This window comes from Zingiber officinale, chromosome 11B (assembly GCF_018446385.1).
Source record: "Zingiber officinale cultivar Zhangliang chromosome 11B, Zo_v1.1, whole genome shotgun sequence".
NCBI classification, from domain to species: Eukaryota; Viridiplantae; Streptophyta; class Magnoliopsida; order Zingiberales; family Zingiberaceae; genus Zingiber; species Zingiber officinale.
This window is the reverse complement of record NC_056007.1, coordinates 69,676,069-69,695,175: the sequence shown is the minus strand read 5'-3', so window position 1 is coordinate 69,695,175 and position 19,107 is coordinate 69,676,069. Positions and strand designations below refer to the sequence as shown.

At 39.3% G+C, this 19,107-nt stretch overlaps 3 protein-coding genes across 3 annotated transcripts; 2 read left to right on the top strand and 1 right to left on the bottom strand.

The window, feature by feature from the left end:
* The first annotated feature begins 2,367 nt into the window (after positions 1-2,367).
* On the top strand, positions 2,368-4,754 carry LOC122033996 (protein TAPETUM DETERMINANT 1-like). Its single transcript, XM_042593134.1, has 4 exons — positions 2,368-2,466; positions 3,022-3,196; positions 3,369-3,434; positions 4,022-4,754. The coding sequence occupies exons 1-4, from the start codon at positions 2,368-2,370 to the stop codon at positions 4,387-4,389; spliced, it is 708 nt and encodes a 235-aa protein (XP_042449068.1). The 3' UTR covers positions 4,390-4,754.
* A 3,511-nt stretch (positions 4,755-8,265) lies between these two features.
* Positions 8,266-14,965, bottom strand: LOC122034331 (long chain base biosynthesis protein 2d). Its single transcript, XM_042593538.1, has 12 exons — positions 14,515-14,965; positions 14,329-14,394; positions 10,829-10,917; positions 10,486-10,631; positions 10,278-10,402; positions 10,081-10,174; positions 9,837-10,000; positions 9,527-9,688; positions 9,297-9,423; positions 9,035-9,201; positions 8,661-8,768; positions 8,266-8,572 (listed from the first exon to the last, which is right to left on the bottom strand). The coding sequence occupies exons 1-12, from the start codon at positions 14,644-14,646 to the stop codon at positions 8,483-8,485; spliced, it is 1,470 nt and encodes a 489-aa protein (XP_042449472.1). The 5' UTR covers positions 14,647-14,965; the 3' UTR covers positions 8,266-8,482.
* Positions 14,966-15,199: 234 nt separating this feature from the next.
* LOC122034332 lies at positions 15,200-16,226 on the top strand. Its single transcript, XM_042593539.1, has 2 exons — positions 15,200-15,494; positions 15,640-16,226. Exons 1-2 carry the CDS (start codon positions 15,270-15,272, stop codon positions 16,006-16,008), a joined length of 594 nt encoding a protein of 197 aa, XP_042449473.1. The 5' UTR covers positions 15,200-15,269; the 3' UTR covers positions 16,009-16,226.
* The last annotated feature ends 2,881 nt before the right edge of the window (positions 16,227-19,107 follow it).

Sequence of the window (19,107 nt, the reverse complement as noted above, 5' to 3'; positions counted from 1 at the left end):
CAAGAAAATCAAGAATTGAGGGATCGGGTCATAACATTAGAACAGTCTTGAGTTAGTAGCAGTTGATGGAAGATCGAGTCAAAACGGTAATAGAGCGACAAATGCAAGAATTCATTTCTCGCTTTCCATTCATGAGTTCTTCTGCTTTTCCAACACTGCATGGGTTTGATTCATAGGACACTTAAGACCGAATGCTATATATAACTCTAATTATATATAAAACATGTAAAATGGTTCTATTAATTTTGATACTATATTGAACTCTAATTATATTATATTCTTTCAGGAATAATGTAAATTAAAGATCATCACTTGAAAAATTGAATTTGAGATTATATTTTATCACCATCAACTGATATTAAAAATCTCATTAAGATATATTTTTTTAAAACATGTTAAATTTGTGTTTATCAGTTTGTGTATTTTTTTTGATAAGTAGTTTTACCCTTGTGTATATCTATATTATCCAACTAATATGTAGTTTAACTTTAGATTCAAATACAATATTGTTTTAAAATAGAAAATATAGTGGAGTTTTCTTATTTTTGTTAAACCTATCGTATTATACTTCATACAGGATTGGATGGTGAAAAGGAAGAAGCCAAAGAAGTGATGAGTGTATTTGTTTTTGAACTAGAATCATTTGATTTTTTTTGTGATGAGTGTACTTCTTGCACTTGAATGTTGTTTTTTGTTGAACGTAAGTTGAATGTTATTTTGTTGAATGTCGGATGTTGAATGAATGTTGTTTTGTGATGAATATTGAATGTTGTTAGATTTTTAGTGTATTATAGGATTTTGAATCAATTTTATGGGGCGTTATGCCAACATTTTCACTAAAATTATCAATGGAAATTAAGTTTTTATCGCTAATTTAGTGATGAAGTTTAGTTTCAGTCACTAAAATTAGTAACAAAATTTAAGTTTTAATCTCTATGTAGTGACAGATTTTAATTTTCGTCGCAAAATATTGTCAGCGATAAAAAAATTTGTGACCAAAATTTTCAATTGCTAATCGCTATTTTTCTTGTAGTGCCCTACGCCCGATCGAATCATCATTCGGGCTTTGCGCCTGAGATCCCCGAGACCCTATTCATGATTGAGTCATCATCATCATGGCCCTACGCTCGAGACCCCTTGGTCCTTGTGCCCAGCAAAGTTATCATCAATCGAACCCTATGCTCGAGATCCTTTGGTCTATGTGCTTATCAAAGTTATCATCATCTTGGTCTCTACGGCCAAAGCCCCTAGGGCTCTGCGACTTAGACACTCTGGTCCCTATGCCGAGCAGGGTTATTATCATCCAGGTCCCTGCACTTGCGGTCCCTAGATTCTTACACTCGCGAAATCATCATCTAGATCACTGTACCTGAAGCCCTTGGGTTCTTAGCTAGGTAGGATTCTTATTTTCCCAACTCCCTATCGATAGAGGAGATCCAAATTTCATTGATTTTTCTACATTAAGTCTTATTGTCTTTAATTTATTTTTGAAACATAATCACCATTTTTTTCCGAACAGGTTCATGTTCTAAAATCCCCTCAGACCCTAAGGTTTCCGTGTTATGACTGTGCTTTGAATCCTAAATCGAGTGTCGTTTGCATAATTCCTCGACTCAACTTCGAGGGGTTCTCATGTTACCCCTAATAATATCGTCTCTCTAGTACCTGTAATGCGCCACCCGTAATCTACTAACTCGTTAGGGTTCGAAAGCATGAGGTTATAAAATAGTGTAGTAACGATAAAGGGAGGCATGTATCGATTTCATATTGACTTGTGGATCAGAATCGACTATCTCACGGGAAGAAAACATAGTCAGCAACCTCCAATGATGTGTCCGAATTTTACCGCATCAAATGACTTTCAAATTTCTTATCTCAATGGATGAGCCATCTTCACATTCTGGTTTTTTTTCCTATTCAATTTAATTGGAGTGTACTGATGAAATCCAATTGGTCTGATGGAGAGCCAATTAAATACAATCTATTTAAATAAAATATAAAATATTTATCATCAATAAAAACTCAATAAATAATTTTATACCATTTAAATTTTTATTTGTAAACATTAATAAATCAAACGTATTTAAATTTATTTATTTATTATACTTTAAACTAATAAAACAAGTATAAATAAAGTGCTTTTAACCGAATATGGTCCCATTTACAGCTCAATTTACTTCACCGTTCGGACTATTCTGCTATTTACCTTTTGACATTTGCAGTGGGGGTATTTCTGGCAAAAGGCTAAGTGAACAACAAGATTACGAAAATACCCAACGCGGTTTGGTTCCCAGATGCTAAATCGAATTAGTGAACCGGTTGAACTTAAACCGGTGTCAACCGTATATAAATATCCACTGATGAGATATGAATCATTCGATTAATCCTTTCCCCATCGCCCTTGTCTCGCTGCAACTGGCTGCACGATTCCCGACAGCAATTGTAGCTGCCCCATGCGTCCATAAGGTTCGATCTCTTCTCCAAAACCCTTCTCTGTTCCTGATTTGGATCTTTGTTGTTTTTTGTTTCCTATTCTTATCGAGCTCGGATCGGAGCGGCGGAGAATAGATCGCGAGCTTGGTTTTGTTTGTCCTTCGTTTTCCATTCTGGTGCTACTTCGCCGATCTGTGAGTTCTTCCTCCTCCTGCTCTGCCGCCTGCCGTGAGCATTTCCGGCTGCGGGCCTCCTCTCGGCACCCGAGGCTGTTTCCGCTCCGAGCGACAATCGCACGGCGCGGAGGGGTTGCCCTCGTGAGGCCTCGAGGCCCGAGGCTCCATGCCGCAAACGGGAAGGTTGTGGGAACACCACGAGTTTCCTTCCACCGAAGCGATCCTCCTTTTTACCTTTTCGGAGATTTAGGGCAGCGACGGGGACTGATTGATCGATCTCCACTCCCTGTTGTAGGCTTGCTTTTTGGCCCCGAACCCGAGGCTTCTCCGAGTCAAATTTTCATCTACTCCTTTTTCTCTGTCGATAAAGTTGTGCTATACATTGACTTGCACCGCCCTTCTTCTGTTGCAGCGTAAGGGTTCTAAAGCGCAAGGGTTCCCAGTGAGCCTGCGATCTCTTCTGCAAACCAAGAATCGAGGGCGAATATTTCGAGACGCGAGGAGGATGAAAGGCGATTCAACATGGCTTTTCGCCGCTGCCAGGGCGGCAATTTCGGCGGTTGCGCTCCTGCTTCTGCTCGCCTTCGGTCAGTGTCAAAACAAGCTCCTCTTGTGACTTTAATTCCCCTTCCTTTTTTTTCGCAATTATAATGACATAAAAATTATGTATTTTTGTTCATGGTTATTTATTTGTCGATCTTTCCCCTCCACGGTCGATTATAATTTGATCGATTAAGATTTGTTCCTCTCTTTGTTCAGTGTTCAATCTGCCGCAGAGCAATCTCGTCTCCCAACATCACCGCAGACTTCTTCAAGTTAATGAAGGTATATCACTATTTCATAATTAATTTAATGGCATACCCGGAAGCCAATCCCATTCCGTTCAATCGCCATAACTGCGTGAGATCGAACGGCCGCACGAGCCGGAAGCGGGGCCCACAGGTGGTTGCGCTCCGCGCACCGTGCGTCCGCCCGGAGTTACCACCGTCCGCACGACAATTCCTGAACCTGACAACTAATTCCCTGCTGTCGTAACATGTTGTCGAGGATCGAAATAGTAAATTAGAAACTGACAACCCTCTCCCTGCTTCATCTCTCCTTCTCATCTTCTTCTGATGTTTTGCCTCTCTATTTCTCATTTCTACCCTCATGTTGTTTTCCACCAGCGGTTGAGTTTGATTTTGGTTGGGTGTTGGTCTTTTTTGTTTTTGTGAGTTGCTCTCGTACATGTAAAGTCTGCGCGTCGCGGCCGCACTCTTACTTAGAATACGATTATGGAATTGTTTAGGGGCTTCATGATGAGACAAAAAAGATTTCCTTGTCTCCTGTCACTTCAATTTTATTTTGTTTTTAATTGAAGTGTGTACGATTTTTTTGTGCATCATGTGCTTAATTGTTTGCATTGATGGAAGGTGATGATGGTACGGTTACAACGTCATCGAGTTCTACGGAGCGGATGGGCGACGCGTGCAGCATCGACGACATCGTAGTGCACCAGGGCGCGACGGGGCCACTGCCGAGCGGGATTCCGACGTACACTGTGTCAGTCCTGAACCTCTGCTCCGTCTCCGGCGGCTGCGCCGTGGGCCACATCCATCTCAGCTGCGGTGCCTTCAGCTCGGCCCGGCTTATCAACCCCCGCGTCTTCCGCCGCCTCCGCATCAACGACTGCCTCCTCAACGACGGCCTCCCAATGGCCCCCGGCTCCGTCGTCTCCTTTCAGTACGCCAACTCCTTTTCCTACCCCCTTGCCATCTCCAACGCCTCGTGCGTGCGCTAGGGTAGGGTGCCCATGATCCTGACACCACCACGACGTACGTCTATAAACAGACAAAAGAACAAGAAGCTTCCATTTTAATTCCTCGTCTTCTTCTCCCTCGCCCGACCTTTTTAGCTGTCTCTGATGCTGACAAGCGTCTACTTTGTTTCCCAACTTTACTGTCTCTACTCGTTTTGGGCCTTTATTTAGGCCACAGGCATAGCCGCTTCCTGTGTACATAGGGATATAGTTGAACACAAAGACAGAGAGAAGAACCGTTTTATAAACATAAATCGGTAGTAGTAGTTAATGAGAAGAAGTTACCTGCATGTGTAGGAGGAAGGTTTGTCATTTGATTTGCTTCAAGAAGACAGTGAAAAGCTACTTGCGACATGGCAATCAATCATAGGCTGTATGTTGCAAGTATTTTGATACTAATTATATATATATATATATATTATACGGAAACGATATTATTCGATTGTTCTGATCCTGTATTGATTATTTGATATTTGATTACGTTAACCTGAGCAGGCTAAAGTGATAAAGCTTATTTTGACAAAATTTGCTGACAAGCATTAGTATTAGTATACGTATACTAAAGGATGGACACTGTTACTCCAATGATGCCGACAACAGCCGTACCAGTTCAGTCTCTTCCACTGATTAAAGTAAAAGTAGAGTTGCAAACCTCATTATTTTTAGAGGCCGAACCTTTATAATCCACATCTCTAATCCACTGATAATGCAACTCTTTTTTCCTTACTCAAGCACTAGTAGCCTGGTTTATAATGGTCTTTAAAGTTAGTATTAATATTTTAATTTGTAATCTGTCTTCATCTTATTGGTTCTTGAAAATTCTTAGAGCTATTTTTTAAACAAAACTACTATTCACACACAGATCAAATCTTCTGTCCTCCAATTTTTCTATCCCCGTGTCTTCTGTCGATCGGACAGATTAGATTATATTTTAAGGTATCGTGGTATCTTTAAGATGTGTGTAATATTTTCGTGATGTGCAAGGCATCCTTGAAATATAATCTGGTCCGTCCGATCAACAAAGGGACACGGAAACAGAGAAATTTGGGAACAGAGAATTTGATCTCATTCACACAACAGTTAGGAACTTTTAAATAGATGATGCGCTCACGATAGATGATGGCTATGTATTGAGCTAATTATAATTAAGAAAAGGCTCATCAAGTTTATGATTATTAATTGAATGGAATTTGAATTTGATATCCTTCCCACATTATTCTTTACACCCGTTGATGCTTAAAAAAACAATCGATTTGAATTTGATGTCGAAGTTTTCTTCTAATGACGTAGCCGACTTTGCGAAGAATAACACTCCAAAATGGATTTATCGGGAGTTATCTTGGTGGGGTCTCTCTGACTTGCATTATGGAGCTCTTAAAAATAAAAAAATGTATAGAGTAACAATAGAGATTCCCCTTTGTGGGAATAATAACATCACCATTCATTATATACGGAGAGAAATCCAAGAGACCATCTCATTGCATACCTATCGATGAAGTGATAATGTGCCAGTAGAAATCTACCTTACATCATGAAATGATGATTGTGCCAATAGAAATCTATCTCATATCATGAAGTGATTATGTCAGAAGTTTTCTTCTAATGATGAGCCGACTTTGCGAAGAATAACACTCCTAAACGAGCTCATCGGGAGTTATCGTGGGTGAGGTCTCTTCAACGTCTAAGTCATTACAGAGCCCTCAAAAATAATATAATAAAAAAATTGAAAAAATGTATATACTAGAAATAAGTGATAAACAAATAGAGTACCACTAGAGAGAATCCCCTTTGTGGGTGCATCTCTTTGCAACTGGTGCCAAGGTAATCACCGCACTAAACTTCCTTCAGATCGAGAATCCGCTCGTATCCATGCTCGAGATCACAATCCATTCGAACTCAGGGTGTTTCGGTGCTCAACACTCGGGTGCCTAACTAGGCCCTTGGTAGATTGGAAGGTCTGATTGGCTAGAGGTCGGGAGGTCGGACCAACAACATGTTGGGAGGTCGGACCGGCGGTAATTCAACATTAATAAAACAACGCTTCATCCATCTCAATATATTTTTATATTTGAAAATATTTTTTTAGATGCTGTTATAACATTTACAAGATGATAGCTATTACAATATTGACATTTCAACTCTTATCAAACATTAATAATACTATGTTGTAGTGATTATACATATATGAGCATTTTATTTTGATGAACACTAGTCAATATTAATTGTAGCACTAGGATAACTACTATAACATAAATAGTTTATTTCTAATTAATATTAGTTAGCATTATGGTATAACAAGTATAAATTTATAGCTTGCTACAACTATTTAACAACTATGAGATCATAACTTATAAATATGTAGCAGGTATGACCTCATAATTATTATACATCATAAAAGATAAGGGTATTTTTAAAAATAAAAATAGATTGAAATGAGATGATATACTATTTTGATAATAAATAAAAAAGGGATGTCATGTCTTAATTCTATTAAAAAAGAGTGGTCTTTTCTACTTTTATTATTATATATAAACACTCTGGATTAAGACTTTAAAAACATTGACGCAAACCAATCCAAAGCTAGCTAAGTAAAAGATAGATTCATTCAAGTCAATAGACTTTCACATTCTACAATTCATTTGCTCCTTATTTGTCTTGTTAATTAAAGTGTGCACAAAGGAATGCTTCCTGCTGCCAAAGATGTATAATTATGGCCCCCTCAATGGCCTTCCTTTTGGGTTCCATGTGTTGCATTGCCTCCACATCCCCAGCTCAATTACATATTTGCATTAATCCTTTACCTTCTTGTCGAGCCAAATTAATTATTATTTTAAGGAATTAACGACTGTTCTTTGGTGTTTGTTCTGGTACTACCGACAAGGAGGACTTTGTTAATTGTTGGAGGGAAAGCGTGGAGTTGAAAGATGAGATTAGTGTCACTAAAAAGGTTATCAGGATTTAACAGCACTTAGGTAAACTTTAGAAGCAAAGAGCAGTGGTGGGTTGGTGGTGGTGGGTAGGTTTTGGTCTGGGAGTTAGGCAACTTGCTAGTTTGTCAAAGCTTTCCTTTTAGAAGAGGAAAACAATGACATAGTAGATTTTGTCTCGACTTGGAGGAGAGTCATAGTGGCGGCCACAAATGTCTTCTTTTGTATGTTGATTCGACTACAAATAAAACATTGAATCAAAATTTCATCGGATTTTTATTTTGGGGGATACATTGTGTAATTGAAGCCACACATTGAAACAAACCCCACTAACTTCCTCCTATTTTCCTGGTGCAAACTGATTTATGAAAATCATAAGTTTATTTTATATCTAATTTTGAGATGTTACAAATTAGACATTTTAAATTTGTAAGTATTCAAAATAGCCTTTAGCTCTAAATTTAGTCAGAAGTGATTTGCAAAATTAGCTTACCGACAGTTTATATGTTATTTATCATTCAGAATTCAAGCTGCATTATAAAGTATGTACCCATGTTAATCGTTTTAAATTTCAAAGTATTCAAGAATATAATAATATTTGTGTCTAGATCGTACCGACAAGCTAATCTATGATTAGCTACCTAGCGAGCAACAACCACTAGAAGGAAGAAATATCAGTCTAAGGTGTTATACACTACAATCTATCATTCTATCTGGATGCCTTTAGGAATAAAAAATTATTAAAGAAATTTATTTGGCTAAATATTAATTATGAAGGGCTTGTTTGTTGTATTGGGTGAGTGGGTTGAGGGAGTTGGATGTGAAGTGCACATACAACCAAGTACACGAGTGCTTTATATATGGCATATTGTGGATTGTAATTGCTATGCAGGGTCATGTTTTGGAATTTGCACACTAATAATTGGTAGTGTACTCAAAATCAAGAAAACATTTTGACTAGCGTAACTTAATAGAGCTGTACATAGCAAAAATATGACAAATAAGTAATACCATCTGACTGAATCAAGTTTCTGATAAGGAACAACCTTCAGTCTGGTAAAACTTGATTGAAAGATAACAAACAGTTGCCTTTGCAATTGGCTGGATTTGCCTTAATTTATGTTGATCTTTCCTAGAATAATTGTTCCCTATTCCACCTTATGAGCTTGATTCCCGTGCTTAGGTGGTTCTGCAGGGAAGTACTTGATGCCCACAAGATCACCAACCTTGCTGATAACCTGGAGGAGCACAAAGTATCAAGCCTCCAATCAGGTTGAGGCTACTTGAATCAGTGGCCTTCAAGAGAGGAGGGAGTCTTGAACTTACCTCAAGCCCTTTAACCAAGTCCTCCCTAGATTGAGCAGCCGAAATGCAAATTCGAGCCCTTGCTAGAAGAAGCGGTGTGGCTGGAAAAGCAACAGTAACAACAGCTACCTGCAAAATTATAGCAACATAATGCCATAATTTACCCTAGATCTTCTACCAGAAGAGCAATGCTGAACATGACTAATCGCAGAGAGTTCTCAACAGTGCTCAATTAAGTAATTACAACTGAGACTGAATGGGGCCAGATAAGTTCACAAGTTACTTGCTGTAAAACACCATTATGGTGAAGTTTTATTTGCTAAAGGATCAGGATCATGAGATATCGTGCAAAGACATGTGGTTGGTTGAATGGAAATTGAGCAAACGCAACTCACATTATGCCTGAGACATTCCCTAGAGAAGGCTGGAATCTTTGCTGGGTTGTAAAGCATTATTGGCATAACAGGAGAGTCATTGTCACCAAGAACTTCAAACCCCATCTTCTTAAGTTCAGAGCGGAAGAAATTGCTATTTTCCCGAATCTGTGCTAGTTTTTGGGCCCCTATACAATGCAACCAAATAAATAAGAAACCAAGCGGAGAGGACTAAAAGAATCCTACAATAGACTGCTGAATTCACAATATTATCCAACTTTACCTCTACTGGATCCGTCTTCTCCAAGAATAACTTTAATTGCTGAAATAACTTGCTGCACAGCAGGTGGGGACATGGAAGTTGCATATAGATGTGCTGGACATGCATGCTTTAGATATTGAACAATTTCCTGAAGAAGAGAAGAGTTCAAAGGTTTTGGAAGTATCTTGTAATTCACCCAAAAATAAGCATATTTGATTTTTTTTTCATTAAATTTCTTTTTTCAAGAGAACCTTGGATGCTGCAATATATCCTCCACAAGATCCAAATGATTTTGTAAATGTGCCCATCATGAGGTCTACATCAGCCGGATCCACACCTAGGAGCTCACAGACTCCTTTGCCAGATTTTCCAACAGCACCAATACTGTGGGCCTCATCCAAGTAGGTATAAACCTGTTTAGAGAAAATACCACTCAAACTTATTCTACATTGGATTTTCTAGGACAAGCGTATGTAGCTCCCATTTGCACGATGATGATTCTGAGTAAAAATACCGAATGAGAAAATGGCCAACAGTAAAACTAAGAAAACATATACGAACCTTATATTTCTTGCAAACAGCTATAATCTCAGGAAGCTGGCAAAGTTCTCCTTCCATGCTGTATATGCCCTCAACAATTACAATAATCTTCTTCCAGGGCCTGTGAGTTCGAGGTTGCCCCTCAGCTATCTGTTCTCTCAATACCTCTTCCAAGTGTGCAGCATCTATAAAACCACAATATCAGCGATTGAGAACAACCAACTATGAGGTAACATTGACTCTCCTTGGGAAATTGAGAACCTACTGTTGTGCTGGAAGACACGGACTGCTGCACCTGATCCTCGAGCACCATTTACAATTGAATTATGATTCAAAGAATCACTAATGATGAGTCCTCCCTATACATCATCATGGTTTTTGATAAATTAGAAGGAAAGAACTAAACTCAACACTACAAATTCCTTTCTTAATTTTAAAATCAACAGAAATTAAACTAACAACCTTCCCTATCAGAACTGGAATAATGGCAGAGTTTGTCACGTAGCCCATGCCGAAAGTTATGGCTGCTGGTTTTCCCACAAACCTTGCAACTAGTAACTCCAGCTCATTGTGCAAGTCAGTTGTGCCTGCAGCAAAAAACAGAAAAATGAGATTATGCATTATGCATTGAAGGCTCTTTATTGCAAGATTATAAGTAAGATGGACATACCACCATCAACACGGATACTGCAGGTACTGGGAGAATATTTCTTTAAAGATTTAATAACACGGGGTGTGCAGTATTCATCAGCAGCTGCAAAACCAAGGTAGTTGTATGATCCCAGATTAAGGCACTTGCTAGTCTTTGCAGTTCGGCTGCACAAATTATCAGAAAAATTCTCAATAAGTTGAGTTTACCTTAAATTACAGTCCAAATATTTCCCATTGATATCATCCTCGAATTACATCATATTGTAGTATGGCTCGACTACATATGGAAGCCGTATTACATAGACTATGTGGAAGTTCCCTAATGTCAAAAATCATGCACCTCAGGAAGACCATATACTTACTGCAATGTCTTGTTATTATCCTTAGAGTAGCGTTCCACCACATCAAACCATGCATCTGGTGCACTTGCAATTGGTCGACTAAAGCAATCCTGTGCATTAAGTTGTCATCGCAAGATATCCAGCTCATTTAAAGAATTGTTGTTGACGTTGAAAAAAATAAATAAATTTCAAGAATGTCATGAAGGCAGGTCGACTGCAACCACTATCATTCAAAAAATTCTAACCTCACTTGTAAGCACATGATTTTATTGCAATTTGAGTTGTAAGTTGTTTGTCACAAGTTAATAATTTATTCCATCCCGCGTGCACTTAAGAATAATTCAAAGTCATTCAACTCTCAAGGTTTGAGATTAATTTCTACAAATATTCAAAAATTAATTTGACATGATCCAAGTCATTTAAATTAATTTGCATGGATTCATTGGTGACATGCAAAGTCAATTTTCATCATAAATTCGTAATCAACTAAATTAAATAAAAAACAAAATTAATCCAAAATTTATTTTAAATTATGCCTAAATCAAATAACCTAATTTCAAAATTCATGAGTCATGTTGGTCCAGATTCAAAACCATTCAAACCTGCATTCAATAAATGAAAAAATAAAATAAAATAAAAAGGGGAGACTTAACCAATAAGCAAAAGGTGATTTCGCTCACCCCGAACGCCCCTCATTGTCAGCCCCATAGCGAGATAAAGGGAGGTAAATCACGTATCAAGCGGCCTCCTAGGTGGGAAAACATTTATACCTCAGGAGAATGAACCCCGCGGTAATCAACCGCTGCCAAATGAAGCAACTCTGCCACCCGAGTACCAACTTGGCTACACTATGGGGGCAAGGAGAGACTTAACCAAGCTATGAGAGAAGACATACTGGCAACACATCTTTTATCCTCCAATAAAATTCATCCATCTCTTCCTTTTTTCCCTCTCTCCATGATTCCCCTTTGACTTCAAAGTCTCCTTTAATTAAACACAACACCCATTTTTCGCACTATTCTTCTCATGCATGACACCCTTATCGCTAGGACATATAAAATGATTAGTATGACCATAGCACTCATGTGGCACAGTGCATTTCGGGACCTCAAATGAGTAGAGATAGATTTAGGAGAAAGGATATCCTTTCATGATTGAGTGGAGCCATCAATTTAATCAATTGTACACAAGATTGATTGAGGTTGAGTCAAGTACGTGGATTTGATGACTTTAGCATGTACATCGGTGGAAAAAGCAAAGAGGATCAAGACCATTCTAGAGTATTAGCCTAGAATTTAAAATGGAGAGGTGATGTAGCATCTTACTGAGATAGATATTGTTAGGCTATACCTGTTTTGCTAAGTTACTAAGCCAAGAGCATGCAGTAGGTGCATGAGTACATGTGCCTAGAACATGGCTGATGACCAAATTAAGGCTAAATACTCTAAGAAGATCATTTAGATTATTTTCCAAAGGCTTTTATGCAAATGTCAACTGATTAATTTGACAAGAATATATTTTCTCACCAATTGAGCATTTGCATCAGTAGAAAACTAAGGGTCTTTAGAAAAAAGGGCAGTCAAGTGCACGAAGCTCCCGTCATACGAGATCCCAAGGAAGGATCCATTGTTAGCAGCCTTATCTTGCTTTTTGCAAGAGACTATTTCCAAGATTCGAACCTGTGACCTTTTGGTCACAAAACAACAACTTTACCGTTACGCCAAAACTTCCTTCAACTAAGGGGCCTTTAGCGAAAATGAATTTCTTCTAGGAGAGAGTTTTGTGTTGGGAAGTACTAGTGATAAGAGTTTTGTTGGAACCCCAATGTTGTTTTTGATGTGATCAACCAAGTTAGGTTAGCTCCTATTATGTTCTGATCCCTATGTCTAAGTGTGCAGGAGCTTAGGAGCACAGGAAGTCGAGTGGAAGACGCGGCTAGCGAGAAGAACGGCACGGGAGAGAGCCGACGGACTCGGTGCGTCCAAGGGATGAGACGCTGTGAAAGAGTACGCCGGTGGACGAGAAGGACATGTGCGACGTTTGAGGGACGAGAAGCCGGAGCGAAGGCCTACTCGAGGAGAAGGCCAAAATTGAGTTCGGGTGAGCCTTATTTCGGTTGGCCGAAATCACTCAGGTGATCGGAGCAGCGGAAGAGCTAGAGTGGAGCTATGGAGCTGCTAGAGGCGCCTTCAACTCCTTGGAAGGCGATGGAAGACGCCTTCGACAAGGCAATCTGGTCGTTGGCGAAAAGGATAAAGTTTTATCCTTTGCCTCGCTGGAGGCACCTTTTAGCCCTATGGAAGGCGCCTTCAGCCTGAGGATAAGTTTTTCCAGGGGCTATAAAAAGACCCCTGGACGTAGGAAAGATGTAACAACTTTTTGTATTGATTTCCTAACAATAGTCTGAGTTGTTAACGAGTGTAAAAGACTTCTCCGCTTTCACCGAAAGAGATTCTTAAGAGCTTTCATTTGACTTTGATTAACAACTACCCAGGTTATAACCAAGTAAATTCTGGTGCCTTTTTTCTTTAGTTTCTTATTGGTTCTATTTTATTTGCTATTGCTGCTAATTTGAGTTGAAAGATCGAGAAGGTGTTTAGCTTTTGTGTCTCAGGCAACTCAACCCTCTCTAGCCGGCTTAACCGGTCCAACAAGTTCCCCCTTTCTATTGGTGTTAAGAGAGGAGTTTATGGTTGATTGAGATATATTTCTGTGGGCAATGTTTTGTTTGTCTTTTCTTTTACAGTTTCTGATATTATGTAGACAAGTGATTCTCCTTGTGGATGTAGACTTACATTAAACCATATTAGATAGCTCGTCTTTCTTTATGTGTGTTTGTGTTATTCTACCAAGCGTTACAAAGACTCCATGATGGAGTGACCTTGTGGCAGAGGTTCTCCTGCATTCTACAGACACCAGATTTGGATATACAACTGTGTGATTTGGTGCCATGAGATCGAGCAAGTATGCCAGAGTGTTCTCTAACTCTATCAAGTAGTATCAAAGGCACTTGTGATCCTAACAAAAAGGGCTGAATGACTTGAAAAATAGGAAAGTGGATATTTGTAAACTGAATTGATTTTTGTGAAATTTTACTTTCTCTAAGCAACAACTTGTCAACTATATAATTTCAAAACTTTCCATGGTATTACCAATTTCATCATTTATCAATGATAAAATGACATGGTCACCAAGTGGGGTATTGGTCGTGAAGAGCTTGCCTATTCAGGATTTGCAAGGGAAAGAAATTATTGGTATCAAATGAATGACAGGACGAATAATTATTCATCACAATTATGAAAATGCCTACAGATATGGTACAAACTAAATTAACATATCACAATATCTTCCGGAAATAAAGGTAAAGAATCAAGGTTTCTAGAAAAGTATTGATATTAGCATCAACGAAAAAGGTAATAAGTTATATTCTAAAAAGAGAGATGTTTTACAGAGAAAACGAGTTAGAAACTAGAAAGAATTTTTGAAGAAGAAAATGATATGGATATTCAGAAAGAACAAACCTGAATGCGGAGATAGAGACGGCGGGTGTAAAAGTCTTCCAGACCTAAGCAGATCGGCGCATAGCCCTGTTCCAAGCAACATCAAAGAGTCCGTCTCAAGATCCAATCCAAACAGATTTTTTTTCCTTTCAAATACCAGAGAAGAAAACGCAAAAAAATGGAACAAGTGTGGCGAAAAGGAGAGACCTTGAGATCCTTGGAGCTGGATTTGAACCAATCGATGATCCTCCTGAAAAAATCCCTAAGCTGGCCGAACGCGAAGAGGAGGCCATAACTGAACAGCGTTGTGAGCGCGGTCACATAGGGCAACCTCACCATCTTCCGCCCAGCCGCGTCGTTCCCCGCCCTCGACAACCGTTCGCAATCTCACAAAGACGAAAGGAGACAAAGATCCAGATGAGATGGATTAGAGAAAACGAGGCAGGGAGCGGAAATGCAGATGGAGAGAGAAGAGAAGATGGGGATCAGGGATTAAATCGAGCAGAAATGGCCCTCAATGGCGCCGTCTAGGAGACGGGCTGAGCCTTGACGGCAGAATTTGGGGTCTTCCGACCAACATGGCGGCGGAAACAACGAGAGGGGAGGGCGATAAGTTTTACCGGGTGGAAAGCGACCTTTTCCTTCTTCTAGGCTCTAGCCAGTCGTCGCCATAAATTAATTATGCGGGAGTTAGTACCATAATAAAAAAAACAATATTAGATATTATTTATTATACGTCGTACCTTCAGGAAAAAAAATAATAAGTTTAATCTATATTCCTCATAAAAAGTCACGGATCAAAATGAAGGCTTAAAAATAAATTTTTTCAATAATTACAATTTTAAATTTTAAAACTATCTGCAGCGTTTTTTTGGAAGTATTTATGCGGACGATCGAACTAAAAGCTAATCAATCTAGTGCGACTCCCTTCCTCCATCTTCATCTAGTGAACCTGCCCGTCCATGAGCGCGGCTCCCAACATCCAGATGATCGCTGCCTCGCTTAGGAGCTGCGATCTAGGAAAGAAAACCGGAGGAGAGGCGGGGTCGCCGTCGCCGGTGATGTCCTCGTCGCCTCCGGGTTCGCATCTCTTGGAGGTCAGCGATGAGAGCGCCGGAGAAGTAAGGGTGGAGCTCATCTCAGAGACTGCGCTGCCGTGTCCCTGGGAGCAGTGCCTTGACATGCGCGTGCGGATCCTAACTCCTCCTCCGTTGCTTATAAATTCGCTTATTTTGTTTTAGTTTCTCCCAATCATTGATCGTAGCGCACTCTTTTCCCAAAGATCCCATTTTGGTGTTTTACGGCCTCAATCTCGCTGTGTTCTAACGGCAGACAGGGGAGGTTTACTACATCAACTGGGAGACAGGAACGAGGATCGCCACGGACCCGCGAACCACCGCTGTGTACTGCTACCAGTCCGGGAAAGCCCACGTGTCCTCCTCGAACGACAGCTGCACCGGAGTCGGCGATGGCGATGGGTACGAGAGCTGCGTCGATACGGCCAACTCCTCATGCGTCTCTTCCCTCTCCTCTTCGTCTCCCTCTGATTCATCTGTAACCGGCGAGTCCGGCAGAGGTCAAGTCCTCGTCGCCGCCGGCTGCCGGTCATGCTTCATGTACTTCATGGTGCCGAAGAGCGTAGACGCCTGCCCCAAATGCTGCGGCAACCTCCTCCACCTCGGCCGCGGCGGCAGCGTCTGATCGAACTACTTCTCTTGTTCTTGTACTTTGGATCGATCCAATGAGAAAAAGATCAAACTTTTTTGAGCAAGAACGATCTTTTTGCTTTTCATGTCTGGTGTGATCAACATCAATGTACACCAAGGAAGTGCTTGCTTATGTGTTTTCTTCGACATGTTCTTTAGGATTTCATTCCTCATTGGTTTAAAGTGATTGATAGCAAAGTGATGATTCCTTTATGCTTTATTTTTTTTGCCTTTGAAAGCGATTTTTATTCCTTCCTTAATCCAATCCACTCGATCGCCTTCTATAGTTTGGACATGGTTAGCCGTTCTCAAGTCATGTTCTTAATTCGATGGGTGCTCTGTAAATTAAAGGACAACGACAAGGAAGCTCAGATTAAGACTGTCATTAAATAGATAGAGGTGGGGTACGTGTCAGAAATAGTCAATCTTTTTTTCTTGTAAACTGGGAAGGGAATAAAGTGGAAGATTGAAATCTAGAGCTTGAGACAGAGGAACCTTTCCTCGGGTGGGAAGAAAGGAATCTGCGCAGTGGAGTAGCACAGAGACCACTCACTTCCTCACGTTCTCTCCCCTTCTCTCTGCTCGAGCTGTCGTTGCATGCCATGGTAGGAACCCTAATGGGCTTTTTTCAGCCAATGACAGCCGAAGCAGTTATTGCGACAGAGGAGAGGCATGCAGCATCAGGCTCAATTGTGCTGTTTAACATATCGACCTCCCCTTGATCGTAAAGCTGCAGCCTCAATATTGTCCGGAATATTGTCTCTGATCATGGAATCTTTATCTCCTATTTGTGTTTCTTCGGTGCTCGTGGTTTGCACTTTGAAGCCATGCATGGCCAAATTCGATGAACAGAACTCCTTACGTGAAGGGGTCTTCATGATGCAGATTCCGCATGAAGGTCTCTTCATTTTAGCTTGGATAACATATCTCTATTCTTTTGAGTTCGCCTTAGATTTTTTTTTTTAATTTTGAGATGCATGAACGTAAAATACTCCCAAAGAGATAACATAAACAAATGGAATAAAACACAAAGGCAAAGTTACCTTGTCAGAGTTGATGAGCTCCACTTAATACTGATCAAATAGTATGTATGCCGTAGACCAAAATCAGTTCAATCTTGTGCCCAATCCAATTTTACTAATAAATTGAATTTTCTTTACTTTGAAGAAAATTTTATTTTATTCCATAAATTTTAGTTTCATTTCATCATTTTATTTTTTTTCTTTAGGTTTTTTTATTTTTTAATTGATACATTTATTCAACTTATAATTCTGATTAATTGGTCTATTAAAATTTTCCACTTTTGATTATTATTGAAATTGACTTGCAATCCTATTAATTATCATTCTGTGATTTGTACCCGAAGAATCTTCTTTGTGGGGGCTCGGCTGTGGGTCCTGCACCCCTGTCAGATCATTGGCACAGGTGATGCCTGTTCTCTATTTTGGATCGATTCTGATGCCTTGTTCGGTTGTTCCTCACTTGTGATTTTGTTCATTAATGTCAAACCTTCTACAGCTCACATGCATGGACTCGGATCAAAGGGGCTGTAATTTTTTTTAATTGGAAATCTTAACCATCCATAACAATTTTTCTATCCAAAATATATAATTTAAAATAAAAATTATTTTATTAAATTTAAATATTCATTTTTCATTATTTATATATCAATTTCTTTATTTTTTTTCTGTATGTAATATTTAAAGAATAAAATTTATTCTCTAAATTTTAAAAAATATTATTCATAAATATTAAATTTAAGGAATAAATAAAATAACTGATATAAATTTTTTTAAAACTATCCTATTTTAAATTTAAAATAAAATTTTTAAATAAAATAACTGATATAAATGCTCTTTAAACTTTATTAATTATGTAATAGATCATTCAACTCTATATTCTATCAACAAGTAAATTGAAAAATATTCACGGTTATTCATCCTAAACGATTGGCATCTTTAAATTTATCATCCTATTAAAAAAAATATCTTACAATTTTAGATATATGATTCAATCAGTGGAGTGCCTTATCGCCGCAAGCCCGAGGCGGCTGTACTTTGGTTGTATGATTGAGCGAGTGGTAAATCCACGGGAAACCAATGGTCTATTCCCCCACTACTTGTAGTTTTTTATTCATAAAGGAATTAATGAGGACAAAAAATTCCTATTATTTAAACGATATTGCTACATGTCCAACGGCGCTGATGTGGTGGAGATAACGGTTCCATATGATATGGATCATGATTTGATCAATGCAAGTCCCCTCGGGACGATGATTAAGACATAAAATATTGTCACATGAGATTTTGGGGTTGAAATTCAGCGTGACTGAACATAACATCTTCCATGTCTTGGCCATTTGCACTAATGATTAGTAGTCACCCGTGATTTATCTCCTCCGTGTTGATCTAGGGACGGATTAACGGGGACGTTGAAGATGAGCGAATCATCTTTGTCACATGATTTGATCAATGCAACTCTCAATCTGTCTGACTTGGGAGGAACTCGGGTTAAGCCAGCCATCTCTTGACAAAACTCAACCTCAACTTGAGTCGTGCCAACCGTCTTCTTAAAGGACACAATCATTACACAGGCTGCTAGCCGCCTCCTTTAAGTATGCAGTCATAGCTGTAGCCAGTTGCCTCTTTAAAGGATGTGATCGTTACCAACCACATCCCTAAGGAATGTGCCCGTTACAGGAAGTAGTCAGCAAACCTAAAAGAGGGTCGTTAGTAGGTAATCAGCAAACTTAAGGGATACAATCACGTTACAACAGAAAGTCAGTTGCCGTCTTGCCGAAGGGACACAACAATTATATAAGTTGCCTTTAAGAATTTAGGCCACCTCTTCACCCTCTATATAAGGTAATGGTAACAGTATTACTTATTATATATCTCAATAATCTTTTCCCTCCCGCTTCTTCTCTCTCTTCGAATTTGACTGAGGCAAGCCAAGCTACACTTTGGCTCCTCTTCTAACCTCTCTCTAATGCTTTTAGTGGCTGACGCTAGAGATCTTTGCCAAATGAGTCAAATGTCAGACGAGTCTATACAGTTACTCGGCACAACAACAACTGACCCGATAGAGATAGACC